General features: G+C 44.5%; 1 protein-coding gene across 1 annotated transcript in view; it reads left to right on the forward strand.

The window, feature by feature from the left end:
* LOC126187612 (serine/arginine repetitive matrix protein 1-like) overlaps positions 1-18,285 on the forward strand; it is a 459,987-nt gene that overhangs the window by 71,929 nt on the left and 369,773 nt on the right. Inside the window, exon 2 of the mRNA XM_049928804.1 lies at positions 6,867-6,966. Within this exon, the coding sequence (XP_049784761.1) occupies positions 6,883-6,966 (84 nt within the window). The 5' untranslated portion in view covers positions 6,867-6,882. The remainder of the gene's footprint in view (positions 1-6,866; positions 6,967-18,285) is intronic.

Consider the following 18,285-nt stretch of genomic DNA (forward strand, 5'->3'; position numbering starts at 1 on the left):
GCACTATGGGACTCAACTGCTGTGGTCATCAGTCCCCTAGAACTTAGAACTACTTAAACCTAACTAACCTAAGGACATCACATACACCCATGCCCGAGGCAGGATTCGAACCTGCGACCGTAGCAACAGCGCGGCTCCGGACTGGAGCGCCTAGAACCGCACGGCCACCGCGGCCGGCTCATCGAAGGAATTGCATCAAATCTTCCTGAAGAATAAATATAAGAATAAAATATAAGAACTGATATGAGACAAACACAGGAATATGAGAATTTAAAAAGGATTGTAACCCCTGAAAATACCATACACACATATATTATATAATAAATGTATGACACTTATTGTGAAACCCAGCTGTAATTTTACAGTTAATATAACGGTCTTGTATCCCCTAACGATAAAAACATTCGTGTAGTAACCTTCTAACGACATTGGAAGATAAATGAAAAACTTAAAAACAGTAGTACAGTTTCGCCACCATTTCAGCTGAGCAGGTGGCACGATAAAAGGCATACAAATTACCTCTAAAACTTTGACGGTCGATCTCTCAGAAAGGGCCGAGTGTCTACGGATAAGCAGATACACGTGTACGCTTATTATGGCTCCCCTTCCACTGAGGAAATTTTCTGGAAAATCGGGTTATGGCACTTGCCGTGTTTTCCCCGTTAGTTGGAAACTATTTTGAAATTAAATTCTTTTATTATATTTTTCAATCCTTGGAACACAAACAACATTAAACGGCCTTGTACCTTTTTACTAGTCGTCGTCAGATGATTTGAACAGATTGCAATGCTGTTTGTGATTCTCAAGATCGAAAAATACAATAAAATGTTTTTTTACGTGACGGCGAGTGTTACCTTTACACATTATGTCTAGAGTGTGTATTTTTAAACGGTTTACTATAGCACGATATGGCTGCATTTAGTCTGGTGAGCTGATGGCTGGCGAGGAGGTATAAATGGCCGAACAACAACGAACTGACGTGATGTGAACTGATCAGAATGCACGATGGGTGAACTCGATCTAGAAACTTGCCTACTAAATATTTTGAACAGAATGGCTTAACGACATGACTACAGCAGCTACACTGGATAAACACATTGTTTATAACGGTCGGTGACACTGGTTAATGAGGCGGTACCGTATTTATGTGAAATGCTGTTACGAAGTAATTTACGTCGATAAACACTCTTAAATTTAACAAACTTCATTACGTTAGACTCCATAGACGCCACGAACGTTTTAAACCTTGAAACCACGGTTCCTCAGGCTCTGCAAGCTTTTTGTTGAAAACTTGATATTTAGCGCCTTAGGGGCAATTTCAAACCGATACTAAGAAGCTAAAAGATACCTTGGGGAGAAAGGAAAAAGAATGTGTCGGCATTCGTATCAGTACATACGAGGGTAAGTCAATTATTATTCGCAATTTAGTTATATTTTTGTTTATTTTGGTAGTACTGTCGTTTTACGTTGATGACGCATGCTTTGTTTATTTGTTGTTACATCTTTGCAATTTTCAAGCTGTTAGGTTAGTTTCGTTATTGCTGCCGTGCTGTTAACGATGGCTGCTCCGCTGTCTATTTGCAGCAAAGAAGAGCAACGTTCAGTGATCCGTTTTTTGTCGTCAGAAGGTGTATCAGGGGCCGAAATTCTTCGAAGATTTTCGGTACAGTACGGGAACAGTGTTTTGCCACAACGCAGTCCCTACGAATGGATTAAAAAATTCGGAAATGGTCGCACAAGTGTTACGCACGATGAAGGAGCCAGACGACCGTTTACCGCCACAAATCAAGAAACCATTGAGCGTTCACGTGAAATGATTCTCTCAGACAGACGATTAACTGTTGACGAAGTGGCACATCGTCTGCAAATTAGTCACGGTTCTGCCTACGAAATCCTCCACAACAGACTTGGGATTCATGAAGTTTGCGCAACATGGGTCGCAAAACAACTCACACAGTTGCATAAACAAACGCGCTTGGACATCTGCAAAAAACATTTGGATCGCTATGGTAACGAAAGGGACAACTTCTTAGACAGGATCATTACTGGTTACGAAACATGGATCCATCATTACGAGCCTGAGAGTAAACGGCAGAGTATGGAATGTTTGGATGTTTATCCAAATTCGCCGTGCAAGAAAAAGTTCGAGACTCAACCGCCTGCAAGAAAACTGATGCTTATGGTTTTTTGGGACGCACAAGATCCAGTACTGGAAGGTTATGGGGAAAGGGGCACAACAATAAACAGTGTATGTTACAGTAATAGGCTTGCTGCCAGGCTAAAGCCTGCAATTCGAAGCAAACGCTGAGGATTGCTGTCAAAAGGTGTTGTGTTGTTGCACAACAATGCCCGTCCGCATACTGCTGCCCACACTGCTGAAACGCTTCAGAAACTCAAATTTGAAGTACTGGATCATCCTCCATATAGTCCCGATCTTGCCCTTCTATCACTTGTTTGGTCCACTCAAACAGGCAATAACGGGCCGTCGATTTTCCTCGGACGAAGCAGTGGAAGAAGTGGTGCATTCCTGGCTTGCAGCTCAACGGAGAACCTTCTTTTATGAGGGCATCAGGAAGCTTGTACAACGATGGACCAAGTGCATTGAAACGCAAGGAGACTCTGTCGAAAAATGATGTTCTTGTAAGTCTCCTATTTGATTACTATACAATTTTATAACTACTTTGCGGATAATAGTTGACTTACCCTCGTATGTTGTAAAGAGGAGTTTAGGAATGCAGCGAGTCCCAACAAAACTAAATTCAGGTATAAATAATGGAATCTGTGATGAGCATTACGTTCAGCAGAGAGGACAGCAACAACAGAGGAGGGGAAAGGCAGAACGTAACGTGACGCCGGTGTGCTGTTTGCGTCCAGCCGAGGTGCGGTCAGAGGAACGACCGAGGAGGCGGCAGCGAAAATGTCACTGCGACCTCATCTAACGCAATTAGAGCCGGCTACGCACCGCAGATTTTAATAACGATGCAGCTTCTGCGGGTGAAACCTCGCAGAACGGCTACTGGATGTCGTCAGTTTCGAGCGGGGCGTGAATGATGCAGGGCTTACATACAACAGTCGTCGTAAACAGGGTTATTGTCGATGTCCAGCTGTCACGGATACTGTCGTAAAAGCTTTCTCTCTGTGACGGGAGAAATCGTAATACTGGAGGTTTTACTCTACGCAGTGGGACGACGAGCGCGTCTAACAGAAACAGAAGAAAATGTCTGCACGCGCTGCAGATTAGAGACACTGGAGCGCAGCAAGAAACGTAACGGAAAATCGTTCTACCTGCCGCCGGAGGCGAGCGTGGGCTGAAAATGGTGTCAGTCCATAACCGCTTATTAATGCGACATTTTCCTGTCTCGTTCAACGTAGGTGTGACGTGGGCCGAGAACCTGCCCAAGGACTATCAGCTTGAGCTCTCACGGCCAACGGGGCAGCCACAGCGTTCTTCCCAAACGATGCTGTCTCTCTGTCCTGCTTCGTGTAGGCTTTGAAGTACTGTCAATTTTCTCCTGTTTAGTATCCAACTTCAGATATGCTCGGAGGAAACTGTGACAGTGAAAGCACTAAGACTTATTGCCCACATAACACTTGCGGCGCAGTAAATAGTTAGAAACAATAATGCTGTTTTCGTCTAAGACTAACAGTTGCTAAAGATTTTAAGTAAATACTGCGTTATAAATCGCAGATCCTTCTTTACGTTTCGTACTTCTGGTTCATTTACATACTTATGAACTCCTTATCTCACCTGACGATATTAATATAGACAAGATACGACACAGCTTACTAACTGAAAAAAAAAATGCTGTTAGAATGATACATTCCTAGCACCCTTTAGGGGCGTAGCAAGTGAGTCATTAGAAGGTAAGTAAGAATAATCGAAAACAAGTAATATTAGCATCAAATCCATAGTGTTGAGGGGTGCTGTCCCGGTAAGTGACATTCCTGACGGCGTTTAACCTTTAGGAGTAGGGTACCATTGGGCAGAGTTGATATAAAAAAGTTTAGAATATGTGTTAACAGGTTCCAATAGGCTGTCTTTATTTTTGCTGTTCACATGTACTATATGTTCTCGGTTTTAGAATTATATTGAGAATGGCGTACCTCACGTTGTAAAGAAGACATATATCATCGCATAGTTAGCTGACATAGAGTTCATAGAAATTAAATGCGAAAAAAATTTTGTATGTAGGATGCATGACACAATTAACACGAATAATGACACAGTTAAACGGACCTGAAAGAGACAGAAATAAGGGTCAATAGCTTTTGCACCAACTACTTCCGTTACAAGAAAAAGAGTGTTCGACATTCGTTGGTATCTCTTATATCTTTAAAAAAAGTGCTTGGCGACTGTACACAGCGGAAACTCGTCGCACTGACGCAGATATTCTAGAAATATAGCTGATTATATTTATCATTTAAGGGTCTCCTAACCATAGGGAAGTTGTAGGATATTAGGGATCACAAAATGTAACTTGTATCGAGAATACAAAACTTTTATTTAATCTAATCTTGTGAACAACTGACAATGAATAATACAGAGCAATCTTCTGAAAACAGTAGCAAACAGAGATAAAATAACTCTAAACTTCTTTGGACTCGTGTTTAACTGGAAGACTGCAAGATAAAAATAAGACTTCCACGTGTGAACTGCTCGCAAAAACAAGATAAATGAAACAAACATTTATCTAGATAATTTAGTGTTAAAGATGTACAACCAAATGAATTAAATGTGAGCTGCACACAAAATGGTTTACGCTCTGCCGGAGCTGAACATACGTTAAACTACAGAGAGAAGACGCCAGTCTGTACTAGATTTTAGCTGGGAAGCGAATCCTCTCCACTCTTAAGTTCTCATTTCAATTCTCATAATCCCCAAGCTCCACTTGGAGGGGAGATTGATAGCTGCTGCCAGTCTGATGGACAAAAATGTTCCCTATTTTACGTAAAAACCGGGGAAAGCACCAGAAACTTCCCATTCAACCTTGCAAAAAGCTTCAAAATGATTAATATGGTTGGTACTTGTTTCGAACAGTTTCTCTGCATTGGTCAGCACTGCTCTCGCCGCGCCTAGTGGCAGGAGCGTTACTTTAGATCCAACAGTCTGCAATTTTGGAGGGAAGCAACGAGCTTCTTCACGTCAGGGAGGCACTGGTAGGCGACCTCGTCTTTGATATCCGGTGAGAGAAGCAAATTTCACCCTCAAGTGCCTTCAGGGGAAAACTGTGGCGACCGGCCGCGCCTTGCCTGTAGCAAGCGAATTAGCGCCAGGGACTATTTACAATTAGCATTGCGGGAAACAGCACCAGTTTCCGGAAAAATTAGCTGTCTTCGAGGAGAAGCTGTTCCCTACTTTTAAGAGCTGTGAAAAGCCGTCCGCCGACGGTACAGGACTGCCGAGGCCTCAAGACCCACTACCTTCAGACGAGAAGTCTAATACTTTCCGCTCCCAGCAAAGTGTACGGAGCTCACACAATTAATTATCGCGTAATCGTAACATAGCTGAAACAAAACCTATAGCCCGCTTAAAATAGTTCTAAGTTTAATACTAAATATCTCTAAACATTCGGCACTAACCGTTAATATTTTTACGCATGTTATTGGGCACTAACCCGTTTATTCTAAGGCGGCACTAGTGTGCGATACTAATTTTACTTTCGTTAACGGTGGGGATTAGCTTCTCTCTTCCCACACCGACCTTAGTATGAGTCGAATAATTCTTGAAATATAACCTTCATTGGAACTAGACACTAGTCAGCGTACTAACGCAATTCGCTACTGGCAAACCATTTGTGCTGCAGCACCTGCTTCATAACATCCAGTAGGAACTAACCACGGCAACTATTATATCCCATATGTAACACACCGTCGAGTACAGTTCGAGAAATTTTTTACTGAGAACGGACTAACTGCAGCAAACTAAGCAATCACATCCAGATAATAATAATTTTTTCCAGCCACAGGTGTATAGTTTCTTATGACAAATTAGATAAAACAAGGCGAAACAAGAAACCAAGCTACTTAAAACAGAATCTAACCCACCTCACGTTCCTCAGACGTAGCATTCACAATGCACCTCTCTCAGACAACAGGCAGGGACCACTTGCGCTGAAGAGCAACGGTTGTGTGACAACACCCGGAACGTTCTTAGTTTCTCAAAATAATAACAACCAACAGATCATGACGTTCCCCTTGCACAGCATGCAGGAGACCTCTTCACCGATAGACAGCCTCCACAGAACTCACAACTACCACAATAAAATATCATCGTTCTCTGACGCCAATGTCAATGATACATCATCATCAATTAATAGCGGAGGGTTCACACTGACAAATGCAACTAACAGACAACGCAACTAGCAACTGGGCTATCTGGCTGATTGCATGCGGCACTAAACGTACAGCACCAAAACACAGCTCACGTAGTTGTGGAAATAACACACTCAAACAACTGGATTTCCGAAGACTTGAATCACTGTGCGCTGGAAAACGCATTCACACAGACACTGACCTGCATGCGACCGTAAAGTACATACCCGAAACACCAAACCCACATAATAGTGTAAATCTCACTATGTAACCAATTCTATTTCGTAACACACGATAGCACCGTGCTCTAGGAAAACGTGCTCACGCTCATATTATGGTTAAGAGACGTGTACGTGTGTCCTATCAAAAACACTCATTTCCCCCACTGGTGCTGACCCTGCCCATCCTCAGGCATTCCACGATTTAGGCACTGTTTGAAAGGGTGTGTTGTTCGACCTTTATTTGTATTGCCTGGCTAATGTAAAGGCATGTGTTAAAACTGCATTTTACTTGGTTGCAGCTACTTTTTTACCTACCATGATGTCGTGTTGCAGGACGAAAGGACGTGAGATGGCGCTGGTGCAGCCCGGTCTGCCAGGTGCCGCTACCACCACCGCCCCCGCCGCCCCCGTGTCGAGGCTGGCGCAGATGCAGGTGAGCAGCAACTTAAAGCTTTAACGCTCTAGCCTTACCGAGCCCTACCAGCAGGGCAGAGAATACAAGCTATCTTTATGCTTGCAATGTATGAACGTTAATGGCGTGCATTTCATAATTGTGAACACTTGTTGTCCCGAACACATTCGACCATTATTGTAATAATTATGGTTAATTTTAGCAAAAAATGAAACACTCTTCGCATTCACATGGCTTCATAAATGAAACGCACTGTTTCGTAACGCTTCATCCACAACTGCGGAAGAAATCAACCGTTTTCAGCAGCTTCTGAACGATAATAACTAAGATCGAAGTCCAGTTCTTTGCTACGCCAGTGTATTCAAATATGTCTAAGAAATTGTTGCCTAAAATATTATAAAAATCTCTACAACCTTAAGCCGTAGGTAAGTACTCCGCAAGTCACGATGTGGTGTTTGGCGGAGGTTTCATAGTGTACCGGACTAATCTCATTCCACTCAGGTGATCTATACAGCTATTATCCTTCCACATAGGCCATTATTATGCTCGTATCGTTATGGTAACTACGAGAGATTTATTATGGAGGAGGTAGATGTTTCCTGAGTCATTCTGGAAAGTGGATTCTTGGGAGTATCTGAGTAAGCCTTCCTGCAATGCAAAATCCCTCTTATGTCGTCCTTCACTGCAGTTTGTCGAGCTTATCAATATAACAAACGGAAGTAAACATTCTAATTTGAATTTCTTATGGTTAAAAGCATCCAGGAAGCTTTCAAAGTATCAAATAAAAAATCTGGTTGCTGCTGTCTTCAGCAGAAGAATTATCTCCACTCTCTCACACTGAGTGAAGCCTCTATACTTTGCTTATTTTTTCATGTCATTAATTCCTATGGTTGGAGGAAAAATAAAACACTGAAAAAGCTTGCACGACTAGAGGGGCGGAGAAAATTAGGTGCCTTCGAAGCAAAGAGAATGTATATGAACATCACGAGCTTAGATGGCGAGCCAATAACAGCAAACGAGGCAACTCTGAAAAAGCATCTCGGGATTCCAGCTTAGTTATTGCTGTGTATATACTTCGTAATGGGATCTGTCTCTTATAACATAGGCTGATTAAAGTGGAACCGAAGAACTCTTGACGCTAAAACAGAATTTGGAAATTTGTGGTAAGGACTATGGGACCAAACTGCTAAGGTCATCGGTCCCTGGGCCTACAACCTACTTAATCTAGCTTAAACTAACTTACGCTAAGTCAACACACACACACTTATGCCCGAGGGAGGAATCGAACCTCCGAAGGGTGGAAGCCGCGCGGAGCGTGACAAGGCCCCCTAGACCGCGTGACTACCCCGCGCGGCACTAAAAGAGAGAGAGAAAACATTTGCATGTGGATGATTTTCAATCGACTTCTGGAAGTTAGAAATTACTGGCAAAACCGGGATTTTCATATATAAGTTGAGAAACACTCGGAGTGTGGAATGAGATTTTCACTCTGCAGCGGAGTGTGCGCTGATATGAAACTTCCTGGCAGATTAAAACTGTGTGCCGGACCGAGACTCGAACTCGGGACCTTTGCCTTTCGCGAGCAAGTGCTCTACCAACTGAACTACCCAAGCACGACTCTTGCCCCGTCCTCACAGCTTTACTTCTGCCAGTACCTCGTCTCCTACCTCCCAAACTTTACAGAAGCTCTCCTGCAGTGTGTGCTTCACCATGGGTGTAGACTGAGGTGACAAAAGTCGTCGGATACTTCCTAATATCATGTCGACGTCCTTTTGCTCGGCGTTGTGCAGCAACTCGATGTGACGTGCACTCAACAATTTTTTGGAAATATTGAGCCATGCTGCCTCTATAACTAGCCATAATTGCGAAAGTGTGACCGTTGCAGGATATTGTGCACGAACTGACCTCTCGATTATGTCCGATAGATGTTCGAAGGGATTCATGGCGGGCAATCTGGGTGACCAAATTATTCACTCGAACTGTCCAGAATCTTCGGACATGGCATATTGTCATCCACAAAAATGTCGTAATTGTTCGGGAACAGCCGACCGCGGTGGCCGAGCGGTTCTAGGCGCTTCAGTCCAGACCCGCGCGACTGCTACGGTCGCAGATTCGAATCCTTCCTCGGGCACGGATGTGTGTGATGTTCTTAGGTTTGTTCGGTTTAAGTAGTTCTAAGTCTAGTGGGGGACTGATGACCGAAGATGTTAAGTTCCATAGTGCTCAGAGCCATGTTTTGCTCGGGAACATGAAGTCCATGAATGGCTGCTGATGGCCTCCAAGTAGACAAACAGCCATTTCCAGTCAATAACCAGTCCAGCTGGACGAGAGGACCCAGTCCAATCCATGTAAACGTGGCCCACACCATTATGGAGTCACCACCAGCTTGCACAGTGCCTTGTTGACAACTTGGGCTAATGGCGTCATGGGGTCTGCGTCACACTCGAACCCTAGTCAGCTCTTACCAAATGGAAACGGGATTCATTTGACCAGTTCCTGTTACCAAAGGTTCAAATGGCTCTGAGCACTATGGGACTCAACATCTTAAGTCATAAGTCCCCTAGAACGTAGAACTACTTAAACCTAACTAACCTAAGGACATCACACACACCCATGCCCGAGGCAGGATTCGAACCTGCGACCGTAGCAGTCCTGTTACCAAAGGCACTCCAGTGAATCGTCTGTTGCCATAGACTGTTAACGCCAAATTTCGTCGCATTATCCTTACGGATACGATCGCTGTACGATCCGTATTGATTTTTGCGGTTATGTCATGCAGAGTTGTTTGTCTGTTAGTACTGACGACACTATGCAATCGCTGCTGCTGTGGGTCTTTAAGTTAAGGCCGTCGACGAGTTGTCCGTGGTGAGACGTAATGTCAGAAATGCGGTATTCTCGTCACACTCTTGACACTGTAGGTATCTGAATATTGAAATCCCTAACGATTTACGAAACGGAATGTCCCATGCGTCTAGCTCCAACTACCATTCCACTTTTAAAATCTCTTAGCTCTCGTCGTGCGGCCATAATCACGTAGGAAACCTTTCCACGTGAATCACCTGAGTACAGCTGACAGCCCCACCAATACACTACCCTTCTATACGCTGTATACACGATACTACCGCCATCTGTATACATTGAGCCAAATCATTACGACCGCCTGCTTAACAGCTTGTTTGTCCGTCTTTGGGACGAAATACTGTACAATACTGATTCTGTGTATCAGGAATCCGACAGTTTGAAAATGAAATGGCTCTGAGCACTGTGGGACTTAACTGTTGAAGTCGCCAGTCCCCTAAAACTTCGAACTACTTAAACCGAACTAACCTAAGGACATCACACACATCCATGCCCGAGGCAGGATTCGAACCTGCGACCGTAGCGGTTGCGCGGTTGCAGACTGTAGCGCCTAGAACCGCTAGGCCACTCCGGCTGGCTCCGACAGTTTGTTGATATGTTTGTGGTAGCATGTGGCATTAGATGTCTACGCACAGGTCATGTAATTCGGTAAACAACGGGCCGCAGATTTGAGTACGCGGTAATGGCACCCGATAGCGACCCAGATGGATTCCATAACATTCACATCAGGCGACTTTGGTCGCCGACATATCAACGTGAGTTCACTGTAATGCTACTCAAACCACTTTAGCGTGGTTTTGGCTGAGACTCATGGACAATTCTACTGCTGAAAGACATAAAGCATGAACTGATGCAGGTGTTTGGCAGTTATCAGCGTGTCTTCGATTACTACCACAGGTCGCTTTCAAGCGCAGGAGAATGTCTCCCACAGCTTAATACTGCTCTCACCAGCTGCTCGTTTCGAGTCGCCGTTCACTTCGATGGCGGCTTTTGTGGAGACGACCAGCGACCTAGTGTAACAAAAATGACATTCACCCGAGGAGCCGACACGTTTCCGTTGATCGACGGTCGAATCCCCGTGGTCCCGTGCCCATTATAATCGTATTGATGATGTCATTGGGTCAACATGTGAACACGTAGGAGTGGCCGACTGCGGGGCTCCATATTCAGAAATGTGCGATGAACGGTGTGCTCCGAAATATTTACAACGCATGCACCAGCAATGCGCTCTTTCGGCAGAGATGCTACAGATCACTAACAATCCTACTTTACAGAGCAGACATGATTCCGAACGCCTTGTTCTGTGAAGAGTCGTAGACGTCAACCATTAGTGGTCGTTTCACTGTCCGTCTCTCTCTTTCCGTAGCTGTTCACGACAGTAGCACGTGAACATTCGAACAGCATCTCCGTTTTGGAGATACTTGTTTCAAAGGGCCTGCGTAATAATAATCTGCCCTTTGTTAAGGTCGCTTATGTCGCTGGATTTCCCTATGTGCAGCTCATATCTTCCCCGTCCCTGTGTGCTCTGCTTGCATACTTTAGTTACCGCGTCACGTGCCCACAGCGCCACCAGGCAGAATCCAACGTCGCGTTGGGCAGTGTTCACAATACTTCGCCTGATCTATGTGTGTGTGTGTGTGTGTGTGTGTGTGTGTGTGTGTGTGTGTGTGTATGAGTGCGCGAATGTGCGTGACTTTTGTCACCACAGTATATAACATCCGGTCGCTGGCTCGACTCAGTACTGCAACAGATGTGAATATCTGACAGTATTGGCAACTCTTGATGGAGAGACGTCAGAAATAGTACTGAAAAACCGATGGCTAACAGACAACACGTAAAGTGTTTATACTTTTTTGCATGTGTAGACTTCAGGCTTTAACTACACAATAATCGTCAGTCGATTACAGCAAGGACCGAAATGGCAAACACGTCCTTTTTGGCAGCTGTGTGAATATCTGTCTGTCTGTCTGCAGCCTCTGACACAAGAGTTTATACACTAGTGGCCACTAAAATTGCTACACCAAGAAGAAATGCAGATGATAAACGGGTATTCAATGTACAAATATATTATACTAGAACTGACATGTGATTACATTTTCATGCAAGTTGGGTGCATAGATCCTGAGAAATCACTATCCACAACAACCACCTCTGGCCGTAATAACGGCCTTGATACCCTTGGGCATTGAGTCAAACAGAGCTTGGATGGCGTGTACAGGTACAGCTGCCCATGCAGCTTCAACAGGATACCACATTTCATCAAGAGTAGTGACTGGCGTATTGTGACGAGCCAGTTGCTGGGCCACCATTGACCAGACGTTTTCAGTTGGTGAGAGATCAGGAGAATGTGTTGGCCAGGGCAGCAGTCGAACATTTTCTGTATCCAGAAAGGCCTGTACAGGACCTGCAACATGCGGTCGTGCATTATCTTGCTGAAATGTAGGGTTTCGCAGGGATCGAACTAAGTGTAGAGCCACGGGTCGTAACACATCTGAAATGGAACGTCCACTGTTCAAAGTTCCGTCAATGCGAACAAGAGGTGACCGAGACGTGTAACCAATGGCACCCCATACCATCACGCCGGGTGATACGCCAGTATGGCGATGACGAATACACGCTTCCAATGTGCGTTCACCGCGATGTCGCCAAACACGGATGCGACCATAATGATGCTGTAAACAGAACCTGGATTTATCCGAAAAAATGACGTTTTGCCAGTCGTGCACCCAGGTTCGTCGTTGAGTACACCATCGCACGCGCTCCTGTCTGTGATGCAACGTCAAGGGTAACCGCAGCCATGGTCTCTGAGCTGACAGTCCATGCTGCTGCAAACGTCGTCGAACAGTTCATGCAGATGGTTGTTGTCTTGCAAACGTCCCCCTCTGTTGACTCAGGGATCGAGACGTGGCTGCACGATCCGTTACAGCCAAGCGGATAAGATGCCTGTCATCTCGACTGCTAGTGGTACGTGGCCGTTGGTATCCAGCACGGCATTCCGTATTACCCTCCTGAACCCACCGATTCCATATTCTGCTTACAGTCATTGGATGTCGACCAACGCGAGCAGCAATGTCGTGATACGATAAACCGCAATCGCAATAGGCTACAATACGACCTTTATCAAAGTCGGAAACGTGATGGTACGCATTTCTCCACCTTACACGAGGCATCACAAAAACGTTTCACCAGGCAACGCCGGTCAACTGCTGTTTGTGTATGTGAAATCGGTTGGAAACTTTCCTCGTGTCAGCACGTTGTAGGTGTCGCATCGGCGCCAACCTTGTGTGAATGCTCTGAAAAGCTAATCATTTGTATATCACAGCATCTTCTTCCTGTCGGTTAAATTTCGCGTCTGTAGCACGTTATCTTCGTGGTGTAGTAAGTTTAATGGCCAGTAGTGTATTTATATTGTGAATTACCTTCATAATTATTCAGATCAACGAGTGCCCCTAAAATATCCCTATTTTCTCCAAATACACGCTGCATATGAAGAGCGCTAGATCTGAATATGTTGTTCATCCGTAGGATGTTTATACCCTGAGAAAGGCTTTATTCTGCTGAGTGGAGTGCACGTAAAGTGGTGGAGATGGTTGGCCGTGATAGCCATTGACCGTCTGTCTGCCTCGTAACGGCCGACGCCCATGTTACGGTTATACAGCGACCGGAAACAACTAGTAAGAGATAAGAGAAAAGCTGTCTTACCTCAAATTGCATGTTTCCTTTCAGCTGTCAGGGAATTAAGAGACTGGTGTGTTTAGCATAACAAATCTTCTTCCTTAAATGTCGCAGTAACATTAAATGCAATATTAAGACTGTCATTGAAATTAAATTTAACTGCATTTACTTGAGGAGAAAAATAAGCAATATTGACTATCTCTGGTGGGTTTAAACTGTGCCACTCCGCGACCAGAACCCGGATTCCTTCGTTTGAGGATCAGTGCTGTTTTAATCAGGACCCCGACAATCTGCTTTACATCTTATAATGTTTAGCTGGTTCGGCACTATTTGTCTTCTACAGCTTCCTCTAGTAGCAAGTTTATTATTTCTGGTGTCACTGGCACATCTCCAACTATTGTGTCTGCGCCTAGTGTTTTCCAAGGGCTAGTTAACTATTCTTTCTAGTACGTCATTCCTATCTACTACACCGGTTCATCTGATGTCTAACATTCGTAAAAATTATACTAAAATATTTCAAATGCTATGCCCGCTTTAAGTGGTCTGCTATATCGTTTAAGCGTAGCAAGTATCGCATTTAAGGTGCCGAACTGTGAAAATATGTGTAATTTTCCGATACTTGTCATGTGTTGAATAGATGAAAATCGTTATTGAAAGAAACATGAATTTTGTGCTACAATGAAATCTTTGGCTTTGCAGAAAATAAGTTTTATAATGGATTAAGGCAAAACATTATCTGTAGTATTTTGTGTTTGTGTAAGTGATATTGTAATTTAATGTACGAATTCACACAGCTGGACCTGGAAGGAATTTTGATTGCACTAGCATTAATATATCTCCTGTAATTTATTGGCTTAGTATCTCGGATAGAAGTGAATACTGTAGACTGCTGTCGAAATGGACATAGTATTCGATTTACTGTGGTTCGCATTAACGCTATAATTATTCACTGAAAATTATTCAGCCAAACCGAGGAGCTGAACCTCTCCTCATACGTTAAGAATTTTCCAGTAGACAGCTATTACTTCTTTCGAAGGCTGAAGTTCTTTCGTTCTCGCAAGAATTCGTGGGACGTATTAAAAAGATGGGGCCGTTCCTACTTCGTCAGAGTCAGGTGTGACGATGTGTGGAGTGAGTAACTGTGATGAATAACTGAGCTGCGTAATGTTAAGACTGTGTGATCATTTTAGAATTGACGTATAGCAGTGCTCACTAGAATGTTTTCCTCGGAGTTCAGTGACCTACATCACGAATACTTTCTTTATTTGCAACCATCTGACTCTCATTTACTTCGAAGTGTGTGAGAAGAGTCTTAAATTTAACTCGTCCATATAAGTCATTAGTGCATTTGGAGAATAGTGTAGTGTAAAGAATAACAAAGTGGGGGAGGGTGAAGGAGAGTGTAATCGGGCGCTACTGCGCAGCCAACGGCATCAAGGGAATGGCCGAACTTGCCCACTCCCCTTCTAGTGAACGCAACACTGTCGACGGCTTCACAGGTGTCACAAATGACAGAGACGTTGAAGATTTGGTATATGCATTGACGCAGTTTGAAGATCAGGAAGTCTCATTGTCACTGTTGATAAAGAAAATTTCTTGTGACGCTCCACTATCCCCTTCCTGTTCCCTGAAAATGTTACTTGCGATCACCCACACTTTTTACTTGCCACAGATACTTAATTTTTAATAGTAGGGCTAATAACAATATTTTAATATCACAATAATAATCTGTTTATATCAGTACTCAATATGTCGGTTTGGCGTGACTTCTAAGAAAGTGTAATTCAGAGAAATACTTCGTCCAAAAATTGGAAAACATGTCATGCGGTTAATTTAAAAACAGTACTGGTAACAAACTACTTGTTCATATTGCCTAACGCATAGTACGCTAGCTTGCGAATGGTTCAAATGACTCTGAGCACTATGGGACTTAACATCTGTGGTCATCAGTCCCCTAGAACTTGGAACTACTTAAACCTAACTAACCTAAGGACATCACACACATCCATGCCCGAGACAGGATTCGAACCTGCGACCGTAGCGGTCACGCGGTTCCAGACTAAATCGCCTAGAACCTCACGGCCACACCGGCCGGCGCTAGCTTGCGAGTAAGGAAGGAAGGAAACTCAGACCAAGATCGAATCAGTGCTACGTATTACGACTATGGCTGGTGCACCGGTCAGCATGAATGTGGGATTTTAGGCGGCTTTCCTCGCTCATTTAAGCCAATGCTGAGCTGGTCCCCAATTTCTGGCTCAGAAAAGACGATACACAAATAGTTAAAATACTAGTGTACACGGAACAAAGTTTACACGATTCACACAGGTGGCTTGCATAGAAGGGCGTCTGCTTCCTTACGCTCGTTCGCTCAGCGTGGGACTACTTTGATTTTAAGAAACAGGTGGTGCGCACGACTTCGCTCCCTTAACGTAACTGACGACTCGTCGACGGGAAGAGCATCCAGCCTCAACGGTCAATGATATAAATTTACCAAAACTCGAGTACAGCGGTCCCCGTACTAAAATCGGGATTAATACTCAATAAAAGAAGAAAATAATTCTAACGAACTTTCAAAACTTCGACGACATCGTAATTCACACAGTATAAAAGAGAATTGTTGGCCAATTACTGTCAGTATTTCACTTAGCACTAAGAGTATACACACAAATTCTGCTTATTTGAGCGTGTAATTGAAAGAAATACTGTTTCTTTCAGTCGTCTAGGAACCCAGTATTTCCGTTACTTTTTTCCTTAGTAGAGGGTTTTTGCCTTCGTCTTTCTCTCCTCAACTTTCCGTCGTTTGCCCGTTCCACTTGTGGACCTACGAACAACCGGATTTGTTGTTGATAGCAGATGCGGTCAGGCTGTGAATACTCGCCTTTACCTGACTACAATGTTACGGATCACGCTGCAAGCCCATCCAAGTGAACAGGCACTCACGCAGCCAACTGAAGAGTTTACCGTGTTATGCGAAGCTTGTAACTAATATAACTCTCTGCCATTTTGATCCGATGACGGCATATGCCACCTGCGCTATGGTAGATGTACTGATAATAGATTGAACCCCGTTCGCCAACAGATAGCATAGTGACATAACTACCAGGTTGCCATCTGTGTCCACCCTTTAATGGGAAATGCTCACAGCCACAAGGCTCAGAGTAGTGCAAACGTGCGAAGCACGCACGCAACCATGCCACGGGGTCACTCTCGTGTTTTCTACAGCCAACTGAGCGAATTTGAAAGAGGTCAAACTGTGGCTTTCCCATTGGAGGGATGATCCTTTCGGAGAATTGCCACGAAGTTGGACGTGCGGCGTCAGTTACACAACAATGCTGTTGTCGGTGGTCACATGAACATCCATACACCCGTAGACGGGTTCTGAACATACACGCAGCACAGTTCTCCAGCGTCGTTGTATTTTAAGGGTAGCAGTGGCAAATCGTACAGTCACCGTAGCACAGATAAGAGGATTTCGAGTCCAGACTTGTCAACAGCAGGCCGATGTGGCCCAGCAGTTCTAGGCGCTTCAGTCTGGAACCGCGCTGCTGCTACGGTCGCAGGTTCGAATCCTGCCTCGGGCATGGATGTGTGGGCTGTTCTTAGGTTAGTTAGGCTTAAGTGGTTCTAAGTCTAGGGGACTGATGAACCTCAGATGTTAAGTCCCATAGTGCTTAGAGCCATTTGACCCATTTTTGAACTTGTCAACACGAACCGTTGCGAATCGGTTATTAGCAGTGTGACTACGGCCACGCACCCCTCTAGCCCCTCCTCCACTCACGCGACAGTATCGACATGCACGGCTCGACTGGTCCCGTCAGAGAATCACTTGGAAGATGGAATGGTGCGCTATGGTTTCCAGCAGTGAGAGCAGATTCTGCCTGCACGCAAGTGACGGTCTTTTTCGAGTCCAACGTAGACTTGGTGAGCACTGTCTCGTAGAGTGCATTCATTCAAGACATAATGGCCTCACCCCAGGACTTACGGTCTGGGATGCGATAAGCTACGAATCTCGTTCGCCTTTGCTGTTTCTGGAGGGACGCTAACCAGCTCTCGGTACGTGCAGAATGTTGTTAGACCCGTTCTTTTGCCGCTCTTGCAACGGGAAGGTGATGTGTTGTTCCAACAGGATAATGCTCACCCACAGACTGCCCGTGAAACTGAACGTGCTCTCGGAGACGTGCAGCAACTTCACTGGCCAGCACGATCTTCAGACCTGGCTCCAATCTAACACGTGTGGGATACGATGGGACGAAAAGTGACTCGTGCGACTCGTCAACCACCAAGTCCTAGATAATTACTTGAACAGATCGCATAGGCATGGCAAACTTATCCCGGGACAGTATTCGCCATCCGCACGATCCACTGGATGTCAGTGTCAGCTCTTGCATTGTCGCACTTGGAGGCTACACCACATTCTAATATGGGTATTTCAGCATAGGTCGACACCTGGTACCTCAGAATCGCTTGTGCTATTGATATGTAAATGTGATGATATTGCTAATTGCTATAATCGCACTATTTCACTCCCATTTACGGAGCTTGTTAGCACTTGATGTTAGGTTGGCGCCAATAAAATGCATTGTGTTGTGGTAATCGCTGCTACTTGCTGGATCGTTGCTGTGTCTAGATGCTGATGCTGGCTCTAAATCTGGTTGTCTAGGGTTAAAAATATGAGGTCCCGTGTTTTTTATGTGCTTTTGATGATAAAGAACGAGCGAAACCAACAAATATGTAAACTTCAAATATTTATTACTCTGGTGGCCATCTTAATTCCACTGTCCACCAAAGACCATAACACAACACAAA

The sequence above is a fragment of the Schistocerca cancellata genome, chromosome 5 (genome assembly GCF_023864275.1).
Source record: "Schistocerca cancellata isolate TAMUIC-IGC-003103 chromosome 5, iqSchCanc2.1, whole genome shotgun sequence".
Lineage (NCBI taxonomy): Eukaryota > Metazoa > Arthropoda > Insecta > Orthoptera > Acrididae > Schistocerca > Schistocerca cancellata.